At 41.8% G+C, this 26,283-nt stretch overlaps 1 protein-coding gene and 2 long non-coding RNA genes across 11 annotated transcripts in view; 1 reads left to right on the top strand and 2 right to left on the bottom strand.

Annotated features, from left to right (window-relative positions):
- Positions 1 to 26,283, bottom strand: part of LOC122625354 (protein sidekick) — a 64,981-nt gene that overhangs the window by 37,993 nt on the left and 705 nt on the right. For all 8 annotated transcript variants that reach the window (XR_006326548.1, XR_006326549.1, XM_043805473.1 and 5 more), the window contains exon 2: positions 25,960 to 26,273. Coding sequence is in view for 6 of the 8 variants with exons in the window: in XM_043805473.1 (XP_043661408.1) it covers positions 25,960 to 26,137 (178 nt within the window). In the remaining 2 variants the exon portion in view is untranslated. The remainder of the gene's footprint in view (positions 1 to 25,959; positions 26,274 to 26,283) is intronic.
- Positions 11,753 to 12,317, bottom strand: LOC122625357. Its single transcript, XR_006326552.1, has 2 exons — positions 12,255 to 12,317; positions 11,753 to 12,153 (listed from the first exon to the last, which is right to left on the bottom strand). It is a non-coding gene; the product is annotated as an uncharacterized LOC122625357 (long non-coding RNA).
- On the top strand, positions 21,875 to 22,582 carry LOC122625355. 2 transcript variants are annotated; one of them, XR_006326551.1, is made up of 2 exons: positions 21,875 to 22,257; positions 22,319 to 22,582. It is a non-coding gene; the product is annotated as an uncharacterized LOC122625355 (long non-coding RNA). The 2 variants fall into 2 exon arrangements; XR_006326550.1 differs by having other exon boundaries at positions 22,311 to 22,582.

The raw sequence follows: 26,283 nt of genomic DNA, 5'->3' as shown, positions 1-26,283 counted from the left end.
CCGAAAACATCTTGTGCGTGTTACAAACTTCTCAGTGAATCCAGCATGCCCTGCCACTCTACGACTAAGGGGTGTACAAAAAGCCTCAAAAGAAAAAGAATCCACGGAGAAGAGAGCCAAACGTGGAGAACGAGTAAATCAGGTTTTGCAGCCGTCAAAGTATTAACCTTTTGTTGGAGCCACCGCCACCGCCATCGTCATCGTCATAGCTGCTGCTGAAATATTTCAGGCATTTTACAAGTATATATAAATGTGTATATATATGTAGATGTATATATTCCACACAGAGTGAATCGAAGGAAAGCCTGAAGGAAGGAGACCAGCTGGAGTCCTTTAGCTGCAGAAACGGCACAAAACCTGCAGCAGCCTAGCCCAGGTGTGTCAAAATGTGCAGTGTGGCAGCAGTGGCAAGTGGCAAGTGGCGCGCACGATTACTCACATGTTCGAAACCCCCTTCTTTCTCGGACCCCTCGCAACTGGCTTTTGAGGTCACTTCAAGTGGCTTATTTCCGCCTTTATGCATGCTGCTTTTGGCTGAGAACTTCCCCCCGATCCCCCTCCTTCCCCCCTTCTTCTGGCAAAGCCCCCTGCTGTATGGGTCAGTTTTGCAATATGCTGCAGTTAACAACAGAGACAGAAATGTTCAAGTAAAGCTAAGCGAAAGAGCTAAGTGGCCGCTGTTCCAAAAAGATTAAACACAAATGAAAAGGAAGGTTTTTTTGAACAACCTAGAACAAGCACGAGATGAACACCATTGAGGACCTGCACACTTACTAATCATTTTATCTATAGGTACCTGCTGCATACATATATAACACCCCAAAAAACTAAAAAATAAAGCAGTGTTATTCATTGTGTATGGTGAGCATATTGGGGTGCCAACAGTAAAATTCCCTTCTTCCCTTCCGCTTGTGCTTACGTTTACATATGAAAATATTAAATTCCAACTAGCTTCTGCCAACACTGAGAAAATCAGTGATGAACGCTGATGATTTAAGGGAAGAGTGGGTTTGTGGGTTTCAGCCCCAAAGAGAATATATATTATAGCCCCACTCTGCGTTTACAGGGTATCAGTGGCTCCCCGGGCGGAAAAGTGGAGCACACTCGCACACAAAGGCAATCAAAAGCCAATAGTGGACGCTGCAACAAATCGCCAAGTGTCGATAGCAGAAAAAAATGAAATGTGGTTGCAAAGCGCACTCTGCAAATGCATATGTACATATACATACATACATATACAGTTGCGAAAAAAATAATAGCACCACCATAACGTATTTTGTTCTCGATCAAATAAATTAAGGTTGAGGTACCGATAGTACCAAATACTGATTTTTCGCATAATGCTAGATATTTTTCCTATCCAAAAATGAAAAAAAAAATTTGAATTGTCCATACCTTGATTTTTAATAATTTTTTTTGGGCGGCAATGTCTAAAATGAGGCGAAAACAAAAATAGCACCACTATCGATTTTTTCAAATATTCAATACTTGTCGGCGGTTTGTTTTGGTGAAAAGCACATGGTTATAAAACTTGACATTTCTATTACTATATCCAACATTATTTTTGAAACATACCTTAAAAAAAATGATTAAAATGGGACGAGGAAAGCATTGCTCTTCAGATAAGCGTGGCATGGTCAAAAAACCAATTTCTGAAGGAAAATCACACAGAAATATTGGTCTAATCCTTCAATTCTAAAACAAAATGATAGGAAATGCAATCCCCTACAACAAGAATCCCGAAAAACGTGGGAAAAAACAATCATTGGGCACCCATCTCTTCAAAAGGCTAGTGCCCGAGGGCAAGAAGGATCCATTTAAAGCTGCTACCGAACTGAAAAAGGATCTCAACATTTCCGCAACAGTGCAAACAGTTCACACATGTCTCAGGGAACATGGATTAAAAGTCTGTAGTCCCAGGAAAGCCCCTCTTTTAAATGGGAGACACATAACCAAGCGCCTTAAGTTCGTCAAGGAACATTTAAATTGGCCATGTGAAAAATGGAGGAACTTCTTATGGTCAGATGAGAGCAAGGTGGTTTTTTTTGGTGGTAATGGATCTTAATCGTATGTAAGACGACCTAAGAACACCGAATATAAGCCTAATTACACAGTAGAAGCAATTAAACACGGAGGATCCAGTATAATGGTATGGGCTTGTTTCTCGTACTATGTAGTTGGGGCTATACCATAATATACCATGGTTAAAAACCATCTGGGATCAACATGTGTTTGTGGATATTTTGGTGACGATGATGCTACCCTTTGCCGAATACAATTAAAAGACTATGATCCCAAGTAGACCAGCAGGAAAGCCAAGGATTCGTTCCAAAATAAATCTGTTCCTGTTTTGGATTGGCCTGTACAGTCCCCAGGCCGTAATCCTATCAAAAATTCTTGGTCAGATATGAGAAAAGCAGTTGTAGCTTCAAAGCCAACTAACAACGAATAACTTTGGGTATAATTAAGGAGTCCTGGAGCAAAATATCCCTAAAACGGTGCCAGGACCTGGTTGACTCCATGCCAAAACGTTGCGCAGCTGTTATTGCTAATAAAGGATACACTACCAAATATTAAATTAATGGGATGGGCGTAGTTTTAATATACAATCACTTGTTATTAATGAATTTTTTACTGTTAAGTTTATATTTTATGTTTAAAGCATTTTTTATGAAGTGGTGCTATTATTTTTTTCGCCTTATTTTGTCACTTTTCATAAAGTTCCTTAAATAAGTTAGGAATTCATAGAACAATTGTGATTTTTTTTTATTTTCTAAAAAGTGAATTGTTTAACCTTTCTAAAAAGGTATTTCAGCTCCTTTTAAACCCTAAATTGTAGGTAGGAGACTTATTTAAAGTTTTACTGGGCCAGTGGTGCTATTTTTTTTTTCGCAGCTGTACATATGAGTATGTGGCTGAAAAGGTGAAGGAAGCACAGTGAAGGCAGTGAACTGCATTTTGTTCAATTTGGGTCTTTGTTTTGCTGTTTTGTTGTGTTGTTGTTTTATTTCGCTTCTTTTGTTGCTGCGCCATTGACTTTTTCCTTTTTAGGCCTCTTTTGCTGCGGCTTTTGTGCTTTGTTACCCCGCTCGCCAATCATTTTAACCCAAATGGCAGCTCTTTTTGTTGGTTGCGCAGCTCTAGAATTGCAACAGCTCCAGTAGCATGCAACGCAGAACGCAAAAATAAATACAAAAAAAAAAAAAAAAAAAAAAAGAACACACCCTGAAGAAAGTGAAAAGCTGCAACGGAAGGTAACTCAATTTCGTTTATTTGTTAATTTAAATTTTAATATTCCAGTTGAGCGGCTCGTGCAGGAGGAAGGAAAAGAAGATCGAACTGGAGGGGGCTTACTACAGCACTACTACCTGGTACAATTAAAACAGAAGCAGGAGAAGCAGGAAGCCATGTTTGGGTGATTCGGGGGTTGGTGGTTCCACTTCACTGGCCCTTAAAGGGAGTGTTTAAACTGTGTGTGGGCGGCAGATGTTGCAAGTTGCAAGTTGCGAGCGGTGATGATAATAAAAACGATAGCTACTAATAGTGGTGGTAATATAAGTAGTAATAGTAGTAAAATTAGAGGCAGTTGTAGTTGAATTAGTAGTAGCAGAACTTGCAATAGTAATAGAAGTAGTAAAGGGAGTAGAATTGGTAGTGGAAATCGTATTAGTAGTAGAAATAGTAGTAGTGTAAATATAATTAGTAGTAGAAATAGTAGTAGTATAAATAGAATTATTAGTAGAAATAGTGTTGGTAGTAAATGTACTATTAGAAGTAGAAGTAGTATTGGTAGCAGCAGTAGGGAACTAGTAGTAGAAGTAGTAGCAAATGTAGTAGATGACATTACACGTTACACACATTACTTGCACAATTGAAACGACCACCAAATCGCCACACCAACAAAGTTCATTGATGAATCAGCGCGTAACGCCGTCGTTCTAATTCATTTAAGTCAACTTGCTTGCGAACTCCCCGACCCTCGCACTAAGAGCTCATACGTAATCGGCCAGAAAAAAATGTTTACGTTTCACATTTATCGCTGCGCTCACAGATAACGAAAGTAAACGAACAAAGTGGGTCACACAATTTTTGTTCCAAAATATTCGGAAACAACAACAAATCTTGGGCATGTAAATTGATACAGTGAAGTGCGATAAGGCGTGTAGATTACCGCGATGATAAAATCCCGAAAGCTCAATTCTTCTCGTTAAGTTTCCAATTCGGGCCACAGTTATTTACACTCGAAATAGTTATGTGACACTAGCCCCAATAGTTAATACATTTGTTAATATTGGAAACTCAATGCCTCCCGTTATCATCTCTTTCACATGTGTTTCAGCAACTCAAGCACTCCACTCCACTCCGTTCACTTGCAACTTGTGTTCCTTGCCTCTTCGCATCGCTTTATCTGTCTGCTAAATTGATGATGTTGATGACGTCTGGCAGCGACAATCGGGGCAATCAGGCAATTCAATCAGTCGGGACTAGCTTTCTATATTAGCTCCATAGCTCCACAGCTCCACACTCGATGTGCAACCCGTGCTCGTGCTCCTTTACAGCCAATCCTGCTCTTAAAATCGTTCGAAAGGATACCAAATTTGGATGGTGCATACCAAGATAATGATTTTTTCTGTGTTCTAAGCCATTGTGCCGCTTAAAACATGACGCAAAACTTAGCAGGGAAACAAGTTGTTGACAACCAGAAACAGAGTTGTGAATGAATCAGGAGCTGCAGCGATGCAACGATGGAAGCGACAGAAGGACGCACAAAGACTAAGTTCCGCATAATTTCTAAGTTTCTAAATAAGTGCAGTCGAAACCCGGCCGTCCCCCTGGAAAACAGAGACACTCCAAAAGGGCAGTCAACTTGTGTTGTTATCGCCTGTCAGACAGCAGTCAAGAATAAGAACTTTTATTTTCGGGTAGCCCCCTTTTGGCCCCGCTCCAGAATATTTATAGTCTAGCGTTCTTTAGCCATTTCCTCCTTGGCGGGTCCAACGATAAGGAGCTCCCAGCTGCCTTTTCCAGTTTAATCTATTTTCCTTTTTTTTCTCCCTCTTTTTTCCTATTTAATTTTAATTAACGCTCAAAATGAAACGTCTGGGGTCACAGAGATTGAGGAGGCCAAAAAGAAAGAGGGGCGGATTTCTCCTTGGGAAGGGAGGAAATGTATGCGCATAAAGAAATTTTTCATCCTGCCTGCGAGCAATCTCGTCTGCAGATTCGGATCAGTTGAATGTAGCTATACACTTCAATACATTGCTGGAGCGAAGAGTTTTGATTGTTTAACTTCTGTCATCGCAGTAATAAACATTCAATTATCAGCATCCCCACTCCACTGTGGACACGTGAGTAGCAAAAGCAAGTGGTTTACAAGTATGAATAATGCGAGTAATGCGCAAGATAATGAATATGAATCACCAGTCCGGAACTGAATCGGATGATTGGAGTCGAGAGCCAAAGCCCGAGAAGAATCATGCGAGTGTAATTGGCGAGGGAAGCGCAGTGTAAAGATTACAGAACATGATATGGGGCTGTTTTAAGCTTTTCTTGCACTTAATTACTCACTCGTCTCGTACATAGAAAATCTTTGCTGCAGGCATCTACTCAACGCAACTGATAGGGGTTCCCCGTTGAAAAAGGTAATCACATCCGAGTACTTGCAAGTATATGGGGGGCTTAGGCTTATCTCAGCTAATTTGTGTCTGTCAAAGTCGAAGAGCCAATGAAGTATTCCTGTGAATTGCTGTGGATTGGAACCTTCGCATACGTAGCCCAAAACCATTGGGAAAATGGTCGCACGGATTGGCTTGGGGCGGAACTAGCAGACTACATGAATTTCTGTTGCTGGGCAATCCTGGGAAGATAATCAAATCTGCCCTTTGTAGTTCTGTTTCGCCAGCAGAAACTCCCAATTATTTCTAATGCTATGCGAACTCCGTTTCCGAAAACCCCTTCACCCCCTTCACATAAAAGGGTTGAACTCAGTTGTACGTTCTCCATTTTTCCATTTTTGATTTGTGCACAAGAAATACAAATTGCTACTCAGCCTCTGCATATGGAATGCAAACTATTAGGCACTATACTGTTCTGAAAATCCAGTAATTTCATATTTTATTATACAAAAAAAGAACGATTGCTGGGCTTGTTAGAAGCATAAGCATGAAGGCACCGAAAAAATCTCCAACAAGTTGTCAACGAAATCAATTCAGGCCGGGAAGTATTGGCACACTGACAGGTGGGATGTGAAAAGTTCGGAGAATGAACACAAAAACCATAAGAACACCAGCTACACAGAACAAATAACAAAGAAGCTAAAACAATTGACTTCTGCAATGGGGAACTTTCCTCATGCAATGCAAATGAAAATCAAAATCCAAATGAAACTGAAAATGAAAATGATTTCGGCAATTCAACACGTTTTTGTTATGGCTCCGTACGACTTGTCGTAACAACACTCGACAAAACTAGTCAGTTATATCCTTTTTTTAAGGACATCTAAATATGCATGCAACATTTATGATTCTTAAGCTTGTTTTAATCGACAAAATTTTCATATTGACCAACTATTTCGATATTCTCTCCTCCGCAAGTTTTATACACTTTCTCCCTTCCTTTCCTTTGCTGCCCGAAAGTTGAAAACTTTTAAACGAGCATCTAATAGTATGTGTGTGAGGCTGTACGCATGGAATTATAATGAAAACTTTTCACGCACTCACACAAATTTTGAGGTGCTAGTGGTTTTCCCCAGGGCTCCCGGGCAAATGGGCCCATGGAGGAGACAAGGCCAGGGAATACTACTTGAAAGGGTTGCAGCAATGGGTTAGCCAGAGGCGCGGAAAACTGGGGAAAAGTGGGGAGGTGCTGCCTGCACGTAGCGGCATTGACTTTGAAAATTAGTTTACGCCAAGAAGCAGAAGCAAGACCTAATTAGTGGCGGATACTTGGTGCTGGCAGATAAACTGTGACTATGTCAATTGGGCCCATGAAAATGGTGACTAAACATTTGTGGCAATTTGCATTTGTTTTGAATGGCCTAAATAAATGATTTACTAATAACGCCATAACATGTAATCAGGCTTTGATTATCAGCAGAGTTATCCAACTTAAATGGGTTGAAACCAAATAAAAGTATATTTAATCTGCTTGTAATTATTCCATGTAAACAAATCCACTTCACATGAACCACGAACGTGACCACCGACTACGCAGCATTTTGTGACTCTGCTGCTCGTTATCCCCGCTTTTCCGAAGCCAAACGCCCATAAGTAGACAAGACAAAAGGCCAACAAAGGCCGGCAAACTAGCCATTCCACCCATTCCACCCATTCCGCCCACTGGGAGTGTAGTAGACTCTGTGTGATTTTTAAGCTGTGGGGCTACACATAATTTTGTATTTTCTGCTCGCGGCTGACATCTCGATACCAACGATAGCAACGATTCCAACGACGGATGGAAATGGAAAACGAAGGAAAAGGTTGGAAGTAAACAAGACGGCGGGCAGAGCTCCTTTCGTGACCTCCACTCCGACTCTTCCAACTCTTAACCCATTTTCGACTGCATGGAAGTTTATGGACGGACAAGAAAACGGGAAATATTTAATTAAATTCCATCGATTTTGGCCCCCCAAAAAAGCTAGCAGGTCGCAGCGGCCTTTTTGGAATCTATCAATTACTTAATTAAAAATAGCCAAAAAATAAATAAATTATGGTTTATTAAAATGGAATAATTTCCTGGGCGGCCGAGCAACGAAATGTATTCGAGTGAATTATGAACGAGTGAACGAGTGAAAAGAGCAAAAGGGACAAAAAGCAGGGCACAAATTGTCAACCATAAAATTTGAATGCGATTTATATGCATTTTTTAATTGTGAATGTGCGTGTGCATGTGCATGTGCATGTGCAAGTGCATGTGCATGTGCAGCATCCACAAAGCGTCTGACAAGAGTGCAAGTGCAATAAAATACAATCTGCGAAGAAGTCAGCCGGCGGCAACTGAAAGTTTTTCTCTGCCAGCCCAAATGAACCCTGAACTGCGTTCTCAAAAACGGCTTTAAAGTGGATGTATAAATGTGATTTATCGCTTTCTCTTATTTTTAAAATACCCTCTATAGGAAAGGGAGATATGATTTGATATGATTTCATCTGGATACAGATACGTAAACAGCAAGGGGAAGCTTCATTTCATTTGACTTGCAGTTCAATAGGAGAAACGGGTATGGAACTTCATTAAGTAGTTAATATTGGCTTTCAAACATTTACAATCAAGGTACTTGGAGTCTATTGTATTTCGATTTCCAACTCGAATCGAGTAAAACTGGAATGTAATTACCATTAGTCTCCATTCTATTGATCCATGCCTAAGTTTCGCACGGTTTCAAGTAGCTTACCAACTAAATGTTTACTTTAAGGATATTTCCATGTCTATATGAAGAGCTGAAATGAATCATCTTCCATGAGACGAGAGACTCACCTGAAACGAAAGAAAGCGAACAAGAACCAATTAATAATTGAGAAGTTGAATTTTCGGGGAATTCGGTTATGTGTTGTTTTAGTACTCGGATCGGGTGGAATGGTTTGCAGGTTTGCAGGTTTGGAGTAAGATTCAGCACAAAACGGGAAAAGACGCAGCTGCCATGTGGCCAGCCAGACAGTTGATTTAGGCAAATTTGAAGGGCCCCACTTCGGTGGTATTCGGTGGTATTCGGTGGCCTCCAAGATTCCATCTTCTGGCCCCTGACGTATGCGAATGCCTTTCCCTGTTTCGGTGTCCCAGTTATGTGCCACATAAACAAAAACAATGTCTCTCTGGCGTGGATGAAGATGAGATGAACTCGAGGCGCGTTATCTGCCCAATTAAATGACGACGACAAGCGACAAAGCAAACATGGAAGGGAGCTGGAGCGAAGAAAGGGGGGATGGGTGCGTTCCTTGCCTCCAAATCGACCATCGGCATAAGATACCCAACTTGGATTACGCCCTAATGCTGATGAGGGTATTACCGCTTGGACATGGCATGAAAATATGAAACAACTAGCAAACTTCGCCGTTATCCAAGGCTCCAAGCCGAAGGCCTTAAGTCAACTTAAAACTGAGGAGAACCAACCAACCCAGTTCGATGCCTCTAGTCAGTCAGTACTCAATTTTACTATATCGCAGTTAGCTGACCTCACACACTTGTTGTGCCTTGAATGTCTGCCGCTCAACTCGAGTGTGCCAAAAAGCCAAACACGACACACATCGAAACAACAAAGTGAACAAATAAACGCAATTGAAACCAAACAGAAACAACAAACTGCAGTTTTGTTAGGATGAGTGGATCGTCATGAACAACATTCGGTGGCAAGAATAAATAAATAAATAAATAAATAAATAAATCAAATCAAATTCGGGGGAATTCGAGGCAAGGCAACAAAAAGCGTCTAGCTCGCAAACGTCTGTGAGAAAAGCATTTTGGCAACATTTGCGCAATGGGGATTCCCCCAGTTTTTCCCCTCTTCGTAATAGGAGGAAAATTGGGAAATGCAAAGGAGAATTTCAGAAGGCGGGGAAGGGAACACTTCGAAGAACTCAAAGGGATAGTTAATAATAATGTATTTTCCCCAGCATAATCTGAATATTTAATTATATGCTAAAGAGAAATTAGCTGTTTGCAATACTCTTCAAGATGTATATATTTCGGCTGATTGTATTCAATGTAAAACAGATGTGGCGCTTTTTGAACAGCGAAAACGGGCTATCGATTCGACTATAGTTTTCCGTCTTGTTATTATTCAGTGTTCTACCTTTTATATCGTTATACGTTTGTTTGTGGCTGCGTGAGTTGCACACATTTGTTTGAAGTTCCTAGGCGACCAAAGGGAGGAGAGTGCCAGTGCCAAGGCAATTCAGCCAAACGGCCTGGACTCCGAACTCCGAAGTCCGGACTTCGAGACGGGCTCAGAATTTAAAACTGCTTCTGGCCTCTTGTGCCTGCAACTGCGGCGCGGCACGCTAATGGACATAATTACGCCGACAGGCAATGAGTGATGGTTGGGGATGTGGGGATATGGGGATGTGGGGATGTGGTGAAGCCATAAACCAAGGACTAAACTAATGACAGTGAACGATAGATAAAGAGCCCCGAGGAGGAGAACTTGGCCAACTGATCACACCAAAAGAGGAGCGGAGAATCACCAAGGGTATAAAATAAGGCAAAAACAGAATAGAGCCACTGCGTGGAGAAGAGGGAAACTTCTACTGGATATGGCAGGAAAATGTGGATGGAAGCCTGCAACTAATGACTTTTAAATGCGTTAAAACCACAACCCCAGCAAACTAACGCAAAGCGACAAACAACAAAGCAAGAACAAGCATAGAAGTTAAACGAAACAAAGATCTAACAATAAGAAAGAAATGTCATTGTGATCTTCAAATTATAGGAATGTTTCAAATGGAAAGTATCAAAGATTGACGATCTCCAATCCTCAAGTTGGCTGGCCCATGGTTTAATAAATACTTATTAATAATTCCTTATTTCTTTCCGAGGTAAACAAGTCAGCTGTAAGTTCAAAGAAATCCATATTGATGTCGCGCATGGAAACAACATGTAGAGCCTACTCTACAAAATGGACGAAGGCCCCTACACAACTGCGGAGTCAAAGGTCTCGATGCTAATTGACTAAATATTCTGGCATAGGCCAGATCCACATCCACATCCACAGCCACAGCCACCGACAAGTATTCCCCTGCGTTTTGTAATTTTGTTTGTCTTGTGTGTTGTGCGTGACTGTCTCCAGTTTTTTATTTTAAATACGAACTTCCTGCTGGAACAGACAAACTGTTTATGTGCGTTCTTTTTAGGTTCTGGTTTCTGTTTTTTGAGGGATCCTCGGCTAGTCCGAGTAGAGTTCCCAGTTCCGATGAATTATGATCTCAATTAAAGAGCTGAGTCGCAGCTTCTGTTTCCCGCCTCTCAGCTCGCTCCCTCCCATATTTCTGTGTTTCTGTTTCTGTTTCTGTCTCGTTTCTGATTCTGATTCTGATTCGGTTTCTGTTTGGGTTTCCGCCACCGCCACCGCCACATACTCGTACACAGCACAGCTTCCCATTTCCAGCTGTTCTATTTATGGACATTTACCATTTTAATTACTCCAGCAAACAGCATAAAAACCAAAGTTTAACTCCGGGTCGGATAGTCTGAAGAAGACAGAAGAAGAGATGCGGGAAAACAAACAGTTTGAAAACACGTTCCCAAATGGGCGCGGAACACTTGCAAACGCTTTAGAAGCAATGCCACAAGAAGTGCAGTCCAGCTCACATTCCGCAATGTGGCACAGAGCAGCAGAATGGGAAATATATGAGCCCAAGTAAAGGCAACAAATAATTTGACAAGCAAAGTGCGGAAAAATTGCTGCAAAATAGTTGCAGAGAGCAGCAAGCAGCAAGCAACAAGCAACAACCAACAAGGCAGAACAGCCACAACGCAGCAAAGATGATGGAAAATGATCGGGGACTCGGGGGCAGAGGCAGGGGCAGGGGCAGAGATGGCTGGAAAAATATCTATCTGCCCCGACCTAAGCAAACAAACATTCTGGAGCGATGCGATGGGAAGCCGTGGGAAGGTGGAATATGGGGAATAAGGATGCGATGGTTCAGGATACGATAGAAAGTGCATATGGGACTGTTAATAATCGCTGATTTGGGAGCCTAATTAAATACACCACGAGATATTAAGCCACAGAGAATAGAAATGATATAAAAACATTTAGTTCTTTTAGTTTTTAAAGGTAGATATTAATTGACCACAAAGTATATGTTCTACATAATTCACAATTATTTTTCCCATTATAATGTGTGCAATGTGCACGGTATTCACCGGTCGGTGACACTTCAAATCCTGCTTCTTGGTCGGTTTTCTTCATTCTTTTCATTAACAAACAGAGGCAGGCACAACAGCTACGCCACTGGGAGGGGGATTTTAGATAGAAGTGGGGGTTCGAGGTGCCAAGGGGGCGGGAGTGCAGGAAAGCAACGTGCGCCCAACCAGGAAGTGCGCCACATTGCACATACACACACACACACACGGGGGTAGAGGGAGGGGAGGGGAGGGGCAGGCAGGACGCTCGCGGGCATAGGAATCCCTCACTTTTTGAGGTTAGGATGCGCTTTGGATCTGCGGGATACAATGCCGAGAGATGAAAGAAGATAGCTAGATACAAACATCAGATCTGCCGAGACTCAGTCGACCTGTGTGCTTTGCAAAAGGCCACATACCTCGTTAACTTTGCCCCCAAAAGCTTGACTCTACCTTTTTTGTTGTCGCCATGCCTGTCACCCATTGCTCATGAAACCATTTTCCGAAAGGTGTTTAGGTGCTTGCTAGGTCATAAATAATTTTTAAAAAATGCCTTAGTTTTAAAAAATATTACTTTCCCATTGTAACACAAGTACCACACTTTTTTTCGTCGATCAATTTTTCCGCTTTAGATTAAGCAGCTTTAAATTACACTGCACGACCAACGAGCTCCAGCTGGAAAATACTTGCCCTTCCGCTAAGCTTTTCCTTTTTATCGCATTTTACGGGCTTCTCGCATCTGTGTCATGCATGTGTGGCCCATGCTCATAGAGCCCAGAACCGGGGGCCTCCGAAAGAAAAATCCGAAATCAGAAATCCGAAAATCACCGCCCCTCAGTGACAACATCGTGCGTCCGGAAAACCCTGCTCCCGCTGTTTTCTGGATGGTGTGCATCCTTTAATTACGAGCGCAGCTCGAAAAAAGGGGTGGAGTGAAAAAGATTTGATTTATACGCACGGACTTGGCATTTATGTTCGCTGGAATTATTTTAATTCGGTCATGGCAAGGGCAGACATACTCGCAAAGAGAGGGCAAGTCGAAAAACTCTTTAATCTAATTACAGAGTCCCGGGGACTCCAAGCCAAAGGTTGCAGGTCACCCAAAAAACCAGGTCCATCTGTAATGGGTTTGTGTCGCTGTCAATCAGCCCAGAGAAGCCTCAATCGATGATCCCGATGGTCGAGGGAATTCCCATAGAGTCCTAAGTGGACGATGAGTTCGTTCTCAACAAGGAATGTTGGTCTGACTTTAAACGGGTGAAAAACCAAGGACAGCATTTTGCATTTTAGCAGTTGGTTTAAGTAGAGATTGTTTAATTGGGAGTTCACATCTTCAGCACTAATAGAAAGCAAGCCCCATATAGAAGTCCAACTGAAGATCCACTCTTATCAGAAAATGTGAGGAAAAGCCTTGCGACGAACATACTTTCATTGCTGTTTCTGCGCTTTATCTGTTTTTCTTTGGCATTACTTTGTTCCTCCTCCGTTTATATCTTCTTTCACTGGCTTTATTTTTCTTAAACGTATATTTAATGAGGCGAGACATTTTTAATTGATGCTCAATTAAGCAGCAGCGGCAGAGACTGCCGGGTCTGTTGACCGAAGTCGGGGAGAGATGGTGAGGGAAGGAACAGTGTCAACAGTTGTGTGAGAGAGCAATTAAAAGGCTACTAAATAACAGACAGCCGTAGGATAATTATTACAATAAAATCACAATAAAATTCTTGCAGAAAATGTATTCCAAACTAAAATTGTATTTTCTCTTACTCAACACATTTACATATGATATATGTTCATCATTTGGGAGCTGACGCCTACGCTTTCTCTTCGGAACTACGCCCACAAAACCAATGTATCGTCACAGTTGATATTTGTTTTAAGTAAACCCGAATTAAATGAAGCGTAGACCACTGAAAACGAAGAAAATTGACAAAGGCAACGCAGAAATGTGGCAACTGGTTATACCCCTTACTCGTTTATTTAGAAGGTATTTTAGTTTCGCTATCAAGTAGCCGAAAAAAGACTTTTCTGAGCTCATAAGTCTCTTGCCTCCATATACACTTAGTTTTATTTTATTAACAACAGCTATTTTATTTGGTATTTTATTAAGTAGACAACTGCGCGTGAACAGAGTAAAGGGTATCTGACAGGCGAAACACTCGACGCAGCGTTCCTTCTTGCTTATGCCGGCATACGAGTGGGTGGTTAGAGGGCGTGACATGTGGTTAGACTTGCCTGTCAAACAGTTAAAGTTGCTCCACTCAAAAGAGCTTTTATACGAATTTTTCAAATGTTGCGCATGATTTTTTAAAGACACTATGCTGTCGTGGAAGGAAAAATGCGAGGAATGACAAATTATTTCACAATCAGAGAGAAAAGCACACGATTCCAGCAAAGCATCAAGTGTATGAATTTGTAGCTCCAAAAAGGGCATAGCAGACAGACGCAGGACGAACGCAGAAAATATTAATAAATATAATGGACTTAAACAAAGTAAACAACATTTTAAATATATGAAGCGAAAGTCATTGGCCAAGTGTGTGTGTGCGAAAAACGAGTGGGGCACCAAAACTGAATAGAAATTAAATTCTGAAGCAGAAAGCAAGAAACAACAAACGAATTCAGAGCCAAAGCAAAGCAAAAGCAAAAGCATAAGCAAACAAACAAAACAATTATAATAAGCGACCGGCGGGCAAAAAAACAAGGCGTGACAGCCAAAAGGAGAAGAAATTCTGAGTTTTCACTCAGCTGTTCCAAGGAACAGCTGGTATCTTGGTATACGAGTATTTTGCGGGTTTTTAAATATTATAAATATATCGCCACTTGCAGTGCAAGGGAAATAAAATTCTCATAGCACTCATAAAACCCATCTCACTCCAATCCTCTTCAGTGCAGAAAGACCAATGGCCCACATACAATCATCAGATGAACTTTATTTATTAACCAAGTGGCATTGCAGCCCCACATTAATATTGTTTCACTGGTAAACCCCACCTCCCTCGCACCGTCGGCGCTCTTTGGCTTTCCAATTCATTAACTTAATTTTCTTTGCCAGCAGCTGAAAAAATCACATTGGGGCAGGGCCATAAAGCAATTTTCAATTTCAGCTTTTAATAGGCAAAATATTTACTTTTTTGCTTGCTCCTATCAGAGACAAACCTTCCCCTTTTCTCGCTTTCTGACGCCGAAATTAAAAATTGAAATTGGCAAGTGAAGAAGACGGAGGCCAAATAAAAAATTGAACATTTAGCGAAGTTTGTTTTGGTCTCTGGTCGCTGGTCTCTGGTCTTCTGTCTTCTATTACGATTAATGACTAAGAGAAATAAACGAAAGTTGCGGCAAGAAAATTAAGAAAAGTGCAGAGCTGAGACTCCACTGAGTCATCCACTTGATCTCGTTGACCTCGTAAACAAGTTTCACAATTTATGTGAAAAGCAAGCTTCTGCCTGGAAAATCACAAACAAAAAAAGAGTTTGAAATAAAAAGAAGAGGCTCATAGTGAAGTGCCATTTTTCTGGTAGTCCACTGCCATTCAAATTCCAACTGAACCTATTCAAAACTAATTATTCACTAATGGACTTATCACTAAATCGCCTCTGCAAAACTTATCCATCCGCTCGAGCGAGTAGACCGATAGAGTGAAACTTGGACTATAATTTGGGACTGCTAATGAAGCTGGCTTCGATCAATAGGATGACCAATTATGTACAGTGGGCACTGCCAGATATGCATGTGTATATAGATGTTCGCTGCCAAGTGAATGCAATTAAAAGTTTGCTCGCCCAATCGTCCTTTCCAGACTCCCACACCAACACACCAGCACACCAACACACGTACGAGCTAACAAACAAGTGCACAGGCAGACAAAAGGGCTTAAGCAAACAAATTTGTCGAGCGCCAACTTTTGCCTCAGACTGTGTGCAACTGGTTGGCAAGAGAGAAGAAATTCAAAGGGGGGCCCCCACACACAACACACAACACACAACATGCAACACACATGAATCTGCCCCTCTTTGCGTTTTAGTTCGCCTGCAATTTATGTCAAATTAATTAAGATGATGCGCAATCAACAACAGCGAAGCAGAAACAAGCACAAAAACCGTGGAGTAACTTCACCCTCCAGTAACACCAACTATGTAATACTCTCTTTGGTTTGCTGACATTACAAATTACTTTTACGTCTTCGATAACAAACAATGATGCCCAGTGTTCGGAAATAAGAAAATCCTTATTTTACCCAAGTATGTCTCAACTACTTTCCAATAAATTGGCTTCATTTACATGACATATAATATGTAATATAGCGAGTAGCCAAAGCCTTGACCCAAGTCGGCATACCCGTTAAAAAGTTGAAAACTAAGGCAACATTCAAGTCCGTACGTACGAGGAATGTATTTCCCCAGGCCCTTCCCTTTTTCGCTGTGCGAGAGACCACTTAAACTTCGATTTAAAAGAGCTTGGCTTATTATTTTCCCCAGCCTTTTGCTCTTTGACAATTGTCAACTTACAATGTGCTGTTCTGGTAGTTCTGGTAGTACGGCATAGAGGCACATAGCCACCACCAACAACAAGTGGAACAAAGAGTTGAACAACATAATTACCACGTAATTATATAAGTACCGCGCCCCCAACCGCCCTTCATTAATAACTTGAGCCAACAAAAGAAATCATCACAACGAAAGTTTAGCTTTCCTTTTGAAAATGGAGCACTTCGGCATATTGTTTTACGCTTCTTTTTTGAGTAACTGTCAATGGGATAGAAGGATCCAACGACTTAACCCCCTGCAAACAGGAAAAATCTCTACAATTACCGTGATTTGAGGACGGCTCCGGCGGAAAATTCCCCAAAGGGAAAATGAGAAATGCCCTGCATGCACGCAAGCCACAAATAACTCGAATAGTGGGACAAAGAACAGGCTAATTCGGAGGCTTCACCTGCCAGTGGCAGTGGGTGGTATGTGGTGGAAGTGGGTGGTGGTCGGTGGAAATGGAAATCTATTCCACTCGCTCCATTAGAGCCTTTGTTTACCTGTCGAATTTAAAGTGATTGCTTTGTATTCTTCACTTTGGCAGAGACCAAGGGCTTACGTTTCGATGTTACCTTCGAGGCTATTTGCACGGGCTTTAAAGCCGAATGTGAATGTGAGTGCCAAATGACTGTAATTGTCCGCAAGATTATGATTGCAATTCCACGAGCATTCTATTTCAATCAACAATTGGAAACTGTTGAGCCATTTTGATTGATGCACTCGTAATGACATGACATTCACCAGGAGATTAAAGGTCGCAAATCGGTGTCATCAATTCTGATAAGCAAGCAGATACTTACAATTATAGTATCATAATGATGAAATTCTAAAATATCATACACAATTGTTTTTATTCCCCATACCTATGGCCCACTTCAATACTCACTTCTTTTCAATGTTGCTTAGAATTGCATTGAACATGAACTTTCTGATTGAATTAAACCTGTCAATTAGGGGACTACATTAAGACTTAATGAGCGATTTCTGGCTTCAATGAAAGCCTTTTCTCATAGAGATAAAGAACTATGCGGACTGTGTTTTGCCTAAAGTATCGCGCCTGCAGACAGTTTCCCCAATTTTCCCCAAAAGAGATGCATACGACATGAAAATGATGATGACAATTCATTTCGAGGAGTTTGGAATACCTTTTTCTGCTCATGCACATAAAAAAATAATGATTAATGTTGAAAAAGTCATGCATAATTTTCATATACTGAACTAAAGGAGAAAAGGCCCATGCCTATATCTATTATATCTATCACTAGATAGCCCAAATCGTGCTGATATTAATAAATTTTTTCTTTCTGTGTACTACTTCTGTTGACCATTTCCGCTTCTTGCTTGTGTCTCCCGCTCCCCACTCTCTTCGCCAAAAAGCAGTTGGCAACAGGCAACAAAAGCGAGGAGGAGGCAACACAACCAAAGGCTAAAACTGAACTGAGTCACAACACCAAGACCCATTCAAAAGAGAGAGATCAATATTCATGATTCATGCCATTGGCATGCATCTGGTTACCAATGAGTTTTGGGTTTGGGGTTGGGGTTGAGGTAGGGGTGGGGGTGGGGGTTTTAGTATACAGGTATGTATGTACATACATATGTACACATATGGGCTGTTCCACCGGCTTTATGAGTTAGGCACAATTCTTCAATGCTTGACAAAGCCCAAAACCTAAAGCGACACCATTCGTCGTCGCCAGCATAGCATTTTCTGTCTCATTTCCCATTTAGAACTCATTCCACATTTTCCTTGTTTTCTGGGAGCCAGGTTAAATCACCGCGCCGATTTCCCCAGCCAGGTTAATAGCTAATCGCACGGCCAACATCCATCATCGATACTAAATTGAACATGGCAACTCATTCAACGCAACGTGAATTCATAACCAATGAACTAATGAACTAATGAACCAATGAACCGATGAGAATGAACACACATAACACCCTGTTGGTGGGGACGACGTTGTATTTTTGTTTGGAATATAGCAGGTTATGAAATTCCAGCGAATTTACGGTTTTCCCTGGCGAATAATCATTTCGCACATGTATACAAAAAACTGATAACGGCCATAATAAATTGAAAAAACGATATTTTTGTAATTATTCCTCAGCGGAGACCAAGCCAAAGAACCCAGAATAAATAATGGTAACGTAAACCAGCGATAAGCTGGGAATGACTGTGTTGCAACAACAATAGTAGAATAAATGTTGAAACATTTAAGCCAACACATGGGGCTCATTACAGGGGGCTGGGTGAAATGCCCACTCTATCAACATTTTTTTCTATGGCCGCCTGCTCTGTGTTGTTTTTAGGTTCCACCTTCGTATGTCAACAGTCGGGTGTGATAAGATTTTTCTTTTTGTGTCTGCCCGATTGTTTTGCTGGGTTTCGGATTGTGTGTGCGCCCATTATAACACACATATTACGAATGGCTCCAGTTTTCGGCTTCATTATCATTATCAGGCTCCTGCGCGCTTGCTATTATTGCATGCTATTATGATTATCTGCAACAGTTAAGGGTGGAGAAAGTATTTGCCACCTGCAGCGGGGCGGATTTGATCAAATTTGGTCAAAACAAAACGAAACCAAACTAAACGTAAGACCATGAGCAACGCTTCAGTCAGTCAGTGGCTCGCCTATCAGATACCTGATACTCAGCTGGAAAATACTTCAATTTAATTAAGTGGAATAGAAGAAAAGCCAGGGGTATATGAAATATTTGGCCAGCGAAAGGGCTCCAGTCTGGTCAACAGTCAAAGGAAACCGCAAAGGTGCCGCAGTGCAGAGAGGAAACCCCTTCCCAGTTAGCAAATCTCCGAAGATGAAGTTGATCGAAATGCAAACAGACAGCAACTGAGCAAACCTCACAACGCCGACCCAGGATGACTTCTGCTTCCGCAAATAAGGAGGTGGGGAGATTCAAAACCTAGTGGTACGTAAGTCGTTAAGTGGGGAGATTGGGGTACTGACAACGTGCACAAGCACCGAAAAATACATCGCCTCACATTTTCCCCTGTGCTACTGCTTGTTTTACCACTGTTGTTCACTTGCCTGGCTCGGTTCCCTTGCTCTCTATACATTTTCAAAAGAGTCAACAATCAAGGGTGCGGCAGCGGGGTACGGGGGGTTTAGGTAAATTTTATGTAACCAGATTCGAGTCCAGAAGAAGGTGATAAAGCAGCGCGCCGAGTGGAATATAATAAGAAAGGGGAACTCTGTAGACGAGTACCTCGACTATCAGATACCCGTTACTCGCACTACCCGTGTGAGCGAGATGGCGATATCCAAGCAGCAAGGCGACTGTTTCCGAGATTGCACACCAGCTCCACCTAGCGGTGGATGCACGCTTCGCTCTACGTGTTACCTGCTTTATAAAGAATCTTGTATACCCTCTTTCCCCATGGGTAGAGTAACGGGTATAATGAGTTTGTGTGCGCTATAAAATTGGCAATCGCGCCGCAATTACAGCCCCTCTTTGTTGGCTGCCAAGCTACATAGGCAACGCATGCACAGGTGTAAGAACGTGTGACCGCATAGTTAGGGCAAATCAGTGTTTTAGCGGCCCATAATGGGATTAAGGGTTCCAAAAGGTGAGCCACGAGGAGTACAGACAAGTAAATCAAGTGTTTGGTATTAGTATCTAATCTGATTCTATTAGTTGTTGTTCCTGTAAGTTGCCACGGTTCAAAACTAATGCTACAATTAATGGAAATCCTCTGGACGTTTCAAGTCACAGACTAGTAGTGCCTCTCTCTCGCACGGATTGGTGGCATGTTCGACATGGGGCATACTTTTGGTATGGTCGTTCGGAATGTACTATTTCATACTTTCGGCTACCTGCCTCTGCAACTTCCAGCTCTCTCCTTGAGCCGCATCGTCCCGGCTCGGCTCATTCCACGTAATTCGATACGTGCAACATCGAGACATGTGTGTGTGTTGCAACACATGCCACACATGTGAGTGTGTGCCTGGTATCTGTGATTTGGGAACCCAAAAAGGTAACCCTGAGAGGGCGCGTGTGTGTGTGTGTGAGTGGAGTGTCTGTATGAATGCAGTCAAAGACCGGAAATCTCTAATGATAGCAGTTTTCTTCTTTTAGAATATGTCCTCTCTTTCTTCTTGGGTTTCTTCGTTGCGACGTCTTCTTCTCTGGTCTTCTGAATTTGTTTGTCTTCAATTTGCACCTGGCTTCGACCCGCAGCTTCAGCTGGCGCCTCTGCTTTTCGATACCCTAGGAACTATGGATCCGGGCATTCCACTTCTTCAAATGAGGTTCCAAAGAGGCTTTTATCTATGCATTGCAAGAAATACACTAAGACAACTTACGGAATCGACAGTATCACTATTATCCTATTGGTATTAAATAGGGTATCTGCTATGTGGGCCTGCCCCATCTCAACCGCTATTTCAGTATGCAAGTCACATCAAAATGTCTCGACTGCTGCGGTGGTTACTTTCCAGCTTATGCAAATGCGCCCAGCGGAGGTAAGCACACATGCAATGACCTACACTGCACCCAGAACCCCCCGCCACACCCCTGGGCCCCCTACCATGCGATCGGCTTCGTAACCTGGCCTTGATCGCGCTGCTTTTTGCGGCCAAGAACCTCTCTTCGCTCAATCACTCGCTGTCTTCGTCGTACATGCGTCACCCCTCCAAGATGCCCCTTTGCCACACCTCTGCAAGTCTGCAGCTCTGAAATGCCGCGAAGGTTCTAGCCCTCTCGCATATTAATGAGGGAAGAAGTGCGGAAAGTGCAGTACAACTCTTCACAAATCAAGGTAACAATTAAAAAATAGCACTCAAAATTGGTAATCAACATTCAAAGGTGTGCCTTAGGGGTGGTATTATTAATCAGCGACCACTAACGGGCTTCATTAGAAGCCACAGAAATATTCCTTACCAAATTTATAAATAATTCATTATTGACCGTTTGGAGAAACCATAGAGAAGCCATGCACTTATTGAAATGCGTGGCGAGCAGAGGGAAAACGTGGGTCCGAAATATTACAAAAATCGACTCCACAAACATTTGCTGTATCTGGTATCATTAGATACGATTAAGCACACTGAAACTCGACGAATCAAAAAGCAACTTGAAACAGGAGTATCTGTAGTATTCAATTACACTGAAAGTTTATATTGAAGAGATTTTCGTTGCGAGCCAATATTAATTACTAGCATTAATTGGCCATATTTTGTGCCAGCTTGAAAACAAATACTTGCAAAAGTGCCGGATGCAACTAACTAACTCATATTTACCGTCTCCTTTTGCCAGTTTAAGTTGCGTACTTGCTCATTTTGCAGTTTCTGATTTTTAAACACTTCAGAAAGTTTAGCAACTAACGCTAAACTTGCTAAAACCGTTTTAAGGCCACTCAAAACGAAGCATCTTCTCATGTTTAATTTGCTTCATTTGGGGATCGTAAAACTGTTGCCTTATTTGTCGCCATTTGCCAGTTAAAATTTCAAACTGTGCGAGACACATTTGACTTTTGGGCAATCAATCTATCGTTCCACGGGGGAGATCCCCAAAGGGAGAAAATCAGCGGGAAAGCGGAAAACGGGAAAAACTGCAATGCGGGAACGGAAAAGCGGGTGCTTTGGAATAATGCTCCACATATGCTGGTCAAACATTGTCCCGCTGGTTGGAGTTTGGCAGTGCAAAGCTTTCCCCCATTGCCTTTCCCATAAATCAACACTATTCATTTTCCGATAGATCACGAATAATTGTTATTGTTGTTATTTATGCCCCATCTCTTTTGCGGCCACTGATTTTCGGTTGTCAGTGTTTATTTTTCGGCGTTTCGGCGTTTTCCAATCCGTATCACAGCTTGTAATGCCCCCTCAATTTCATATTCACAATGCAAGCCACACTTTTGCAAGTTCTTTTGTGTACTATTGCTAATTTGTATTAATTTGTACATTAATCAGGGCATCTTTTTTAGGAGAGCAGCAGAGAGAGTGTAAGGATAAAGCCAGGACGAACAAAAGCCCTCATTCGGGGACCGATGGCTCTGATGGCTATGATGGCCATTTTGTGGGTCAATCAATTTTTGACGCATTCGAACAATAGGAGGACGGATAAATGCGATTTATAAAGTGCGGTCGGTCGGGTGCATTCGTTGTTAAATTAGGCGTGTGCTGTGCAATGCGGACGTGTATTGTGTATTGTGTATTGTGAATTATGGCAATTAAATAGTTAAGACTCTTATGGAAAGCACTCTACTATTGGCCATCATTAGCTGAGGAATCAAAAATCGATCCCTTAGTTTTAGCCTTGCTTCCCCCTGTCGAATTGGCATTTTTCCTATATTGGAGAGAAATTTGTTAGCCAAAGGCGCTTACTGGCTTATGAAATGCCAATCCAGAAAGCAAGCTTGTTAACGGAAAATGTGCAGTGGCAAACGAAAGGAGATTTTCAGTTCGTTTCCGAGATTGTGTGGCAGGAGCAGCTTGACAGGAGCAGGACATCGAGAATGTCTCCCGCCGCCCCCCGCCCCTCGCCCCCAAAGGCAGTCGGTCGACAAGCGAAATGGAAACACTTTTTCCAGCCATAGACACAGGAATAACAGTAAGAGTATAATATCATGTCACCATGCTGATGAATATGACCACCCCAACCCTTTCTTCTACCAAAAATATACCAAATGCGAGCGAAGGAACAGCAAATACGAGTATAGAACGCACAAACCGAAAGGGAAATGCAGCGCAGCACTAATCGAATTTCCATAGATGGATGTGCCCATTGGATTATTAAAGACAGATCGTTCATACACCTAAAAAAATAAGTATATATACATATGTAGTTGCTTGTGGAAAACAGTAGACAGCCAATTAATACGCTCATTCAAGCAGTGGTCGCTTTATGATCACCGTTGCCTATTGAATATCAGACTTTCGCTTTTGATGGTGATTTTTTGGTTTATTTTTACGCTTTTTTCGATCCGCTCTGTTTACAGCACTCGAGTTTAATTGACTTGCTGTTATGAAACGCACTGTGCATCTTTGTTTACGTTATCGAGCCGCATACCCATACCCATACACTTACCCAGGCATCATCATCATTCGCTCGCTCTATATTGTTTAAATTACATATTTTTCTCTTTCACAGTCAATTCCCTTGAACAATCTTTATAAATTATTTCGCTGAGCTCCCATCTGCTGCTCTTTTTTATATTTAACTGCTTTTTTCGCGCCTTAACCTTCTCCATTCGCAACTTAAAACAACAATGAGCGACACAAAGAGCTTAAAAAGTCATTTCATGTTCGTTTCTCGGTCGTTTTCATAACTTTTGGCGTATTTAGGTTGTCTTTTTGGCTTGAAAACGATTTCGTTGCACTGTTAACTGTTAAACTAATGTCACAAGTTAATGAATAGCGAGTGGGAGATAGGAAAAACAGGTCCTAAGGCGCGACCCAGCCCCAAGTTGAAGCCAATTATAAAACTGTCTTCGGCTTTGGTTTTGTTTGCCGTGTAACCCGAGATGATGCCAGAAAATGTCCATGGGAACCTCAAACTAGCCAAAAAAAAAGATGCAAACAAAAACGAAAACCTGGTCATAGGGTTTTTGCACTACAAAAAAACAACTGATGTTGCTTTTAAATGCTAAATGATTGCGAGTAAACCAAAACTTTAAAAAACCATGAACTACGTGAATACGAAACCAACATTCAAAATCCTCTGCGAAAACGTTGATTAAATATATTTAGTTGGTTGAGAAAATGATGATCTTCTGTGTACGACTTGGCCAAGGAAAGTGAGGGGTGGGGAGGAGAGGAGAGGCGAATCGGCCAACAAGTGCGGAAAGAGAAGGCGAAAGAAAAGCAGCTGGTCAAACAATTTGCATATTCAGATTCCAGATTTCTTCGTCATGTTCGCTATATTTTTTCCGTTTCCCAGGCAGACAAACAGTTTGACATCAACTGCACTGCAAAGTGGGCGGGAGGCGGCGAAGCACCTGCAGTGGGCGGGCCGAATATAAACAAATATAGAAAGAAGAACCGCCAGACACACAGAAAAGCAAGGCAGACGGAAGACGAGAAAGCGCACAAAATATTTAGCTACTTCAGCACTTTCCACGCTCGGTTGCAGTGGATATACCCCAAACTTGCGCCCAACCGCCCATCCGCCCAACTTCCAAGGTCATCGGATTGCAGTGAGTGGAAACCCAATTATCGCAAAAGTATTTATGCACATGATCAGCGTGGCTTCCATTGCATTGCTTGATAAACTGGAGACTTCCCATTAGCTGTTGGTTATCCAAGTGGCATTTGTTTGGAATATGGCTTCTGGCGCAACGCGATTTTTATACTCTTTAAAGAAAAGGATTTATTTTGCTTATGTGGGCTTGCAACTCCTATCTATATAGAGTGCTATTTGCACAACCCATGGAATTATGGAATGCATGCAACGCCCCCGCAAAACCGAAGGCCTTCAAATACAAACAGCAACACAAACAGAGCCTTAGGGTCTCTTTGTGGCGACTCCGTCCTCCCCAAAATGCCTGCAACTCTGCCCCATGGACTATTTAGACGCCCCATTCGCGAGCTGCGAGTCGGAAAATTGTTGATTTTGTATTTAATATTTAGTTTGCTATATTTGCTATATTTGCTATATTTGCTATATATTTGCTATATTGTTTGGATCCCCAGCCGCGGGGGCAAGGATTTACTGTGTAAACAAATCGCGGCATTAATGAACAAATGCACGGGGCTTTGGCGAAACAATTGTTTTAATTAATAACTGATCGATGACAAACACGGGTTTTATGCTCTTTGTGAGAATGTGTTCTAGAGTATATGGTATATGGCATATGGTATATGGTGGTATACCGAGAGCTGAACTGAAATTTGAATTATATCGCACTCTTACGTGCCGTTGCAGCTCAACTCAATTATCGGTAATCTGGAGCATCTTTCAAAAATGCAAGTGAATGGAAAGAAATGAAAATATTTCACAGTGCAAGAAATTCAAGCAAAAGAAAAAGCAACGAAAATAATTCTTCAACTTCCTTGGAAGGTAATTCAATGCTTTTTCTGCATTTTTCGAAAACGGAATTCTGAAACCGAATCTTCGGTGAGAACATTTTTATCAGCAAACTTTTCGCAAAATGTGATTATGTGGGTAAAACGCTACATTCATAATATTCCCACACTAACTGCATAGTAAATGTCAGTTGTTTCGGCATAGGGAGTTATTGCAAATCAATTTTTAAGTTAATAACCAAAGTACTTCTTTCATACTCCAATTTATCGACTGGAAACTGTGAATAAGCTTGCTTTATTGTGCATTCACTGTGTTGAGAATGTGTGTGTGAGTTTGCCCCTTCAACTCTTGATTAGCGACCAAAAGAGAGCAGCAAAACAGAAAGGAGAGTGAGTAAGTGCAGCCGATCGATCGTTCGAATTTGAATTCGAACGCGAGGGTTTTTCGGGCTGCCTTCTGTGTGGCTCTTCTTGTTTCGAAATTCCCACGGCTGTTTGTTTTGTACTTGTTTTCGTCAAAAAAAAAGAAAAAGAAGTAAAAGAAGAAGAACCAAAACTAGAGGGAATGCAAAAGAACAAGAAGCGTAGAGAAGAAGACGAAAAACTTACCCGCGTAACAAAAAAAGCAGCTGTCGCAGTAGCAGAGCAGAAGCAGCACTGCAAGCAGCGACGCCAACTGCGGCTGCGACGGCATCTCGATGGCTGTTGTTGCTTTTGCTGTTGCCGTTGCTGTTATTGTTGTTTTTGGACGACGTCGACGCAGCGACGACGCCGCAGATTTGAGCATTTGTTGTTGCCTTTTGGTATTTGTATTTCTTGGATTTCGCTTTACTCTCGGTATGTTTTCTCAGCGGCCTTCCTTCGCTCTTCTAGTTTTTAGTCAAAATTCTAGTTTTAATTACACATCTCTCACATCTTTTTGGCTAAAACATA

The sequence above is a fragment of the Drosophila teissieri genome, chromosome X, assembly GCF_016746235.2.
Source record: "Drosophila teissieri strain GT53w chromosome X, Prin_Dtei_1.1, whole genome shotgun sequence".
NCBI lineage: Eukaryota > Metazoa > Arthropoda > Insecta > Diptera > Drosophilidae > Drosophila > Drosophila teissieri.
This window is presented reverse-complemented; position numbering and strand designations above follow the sequence as displayed.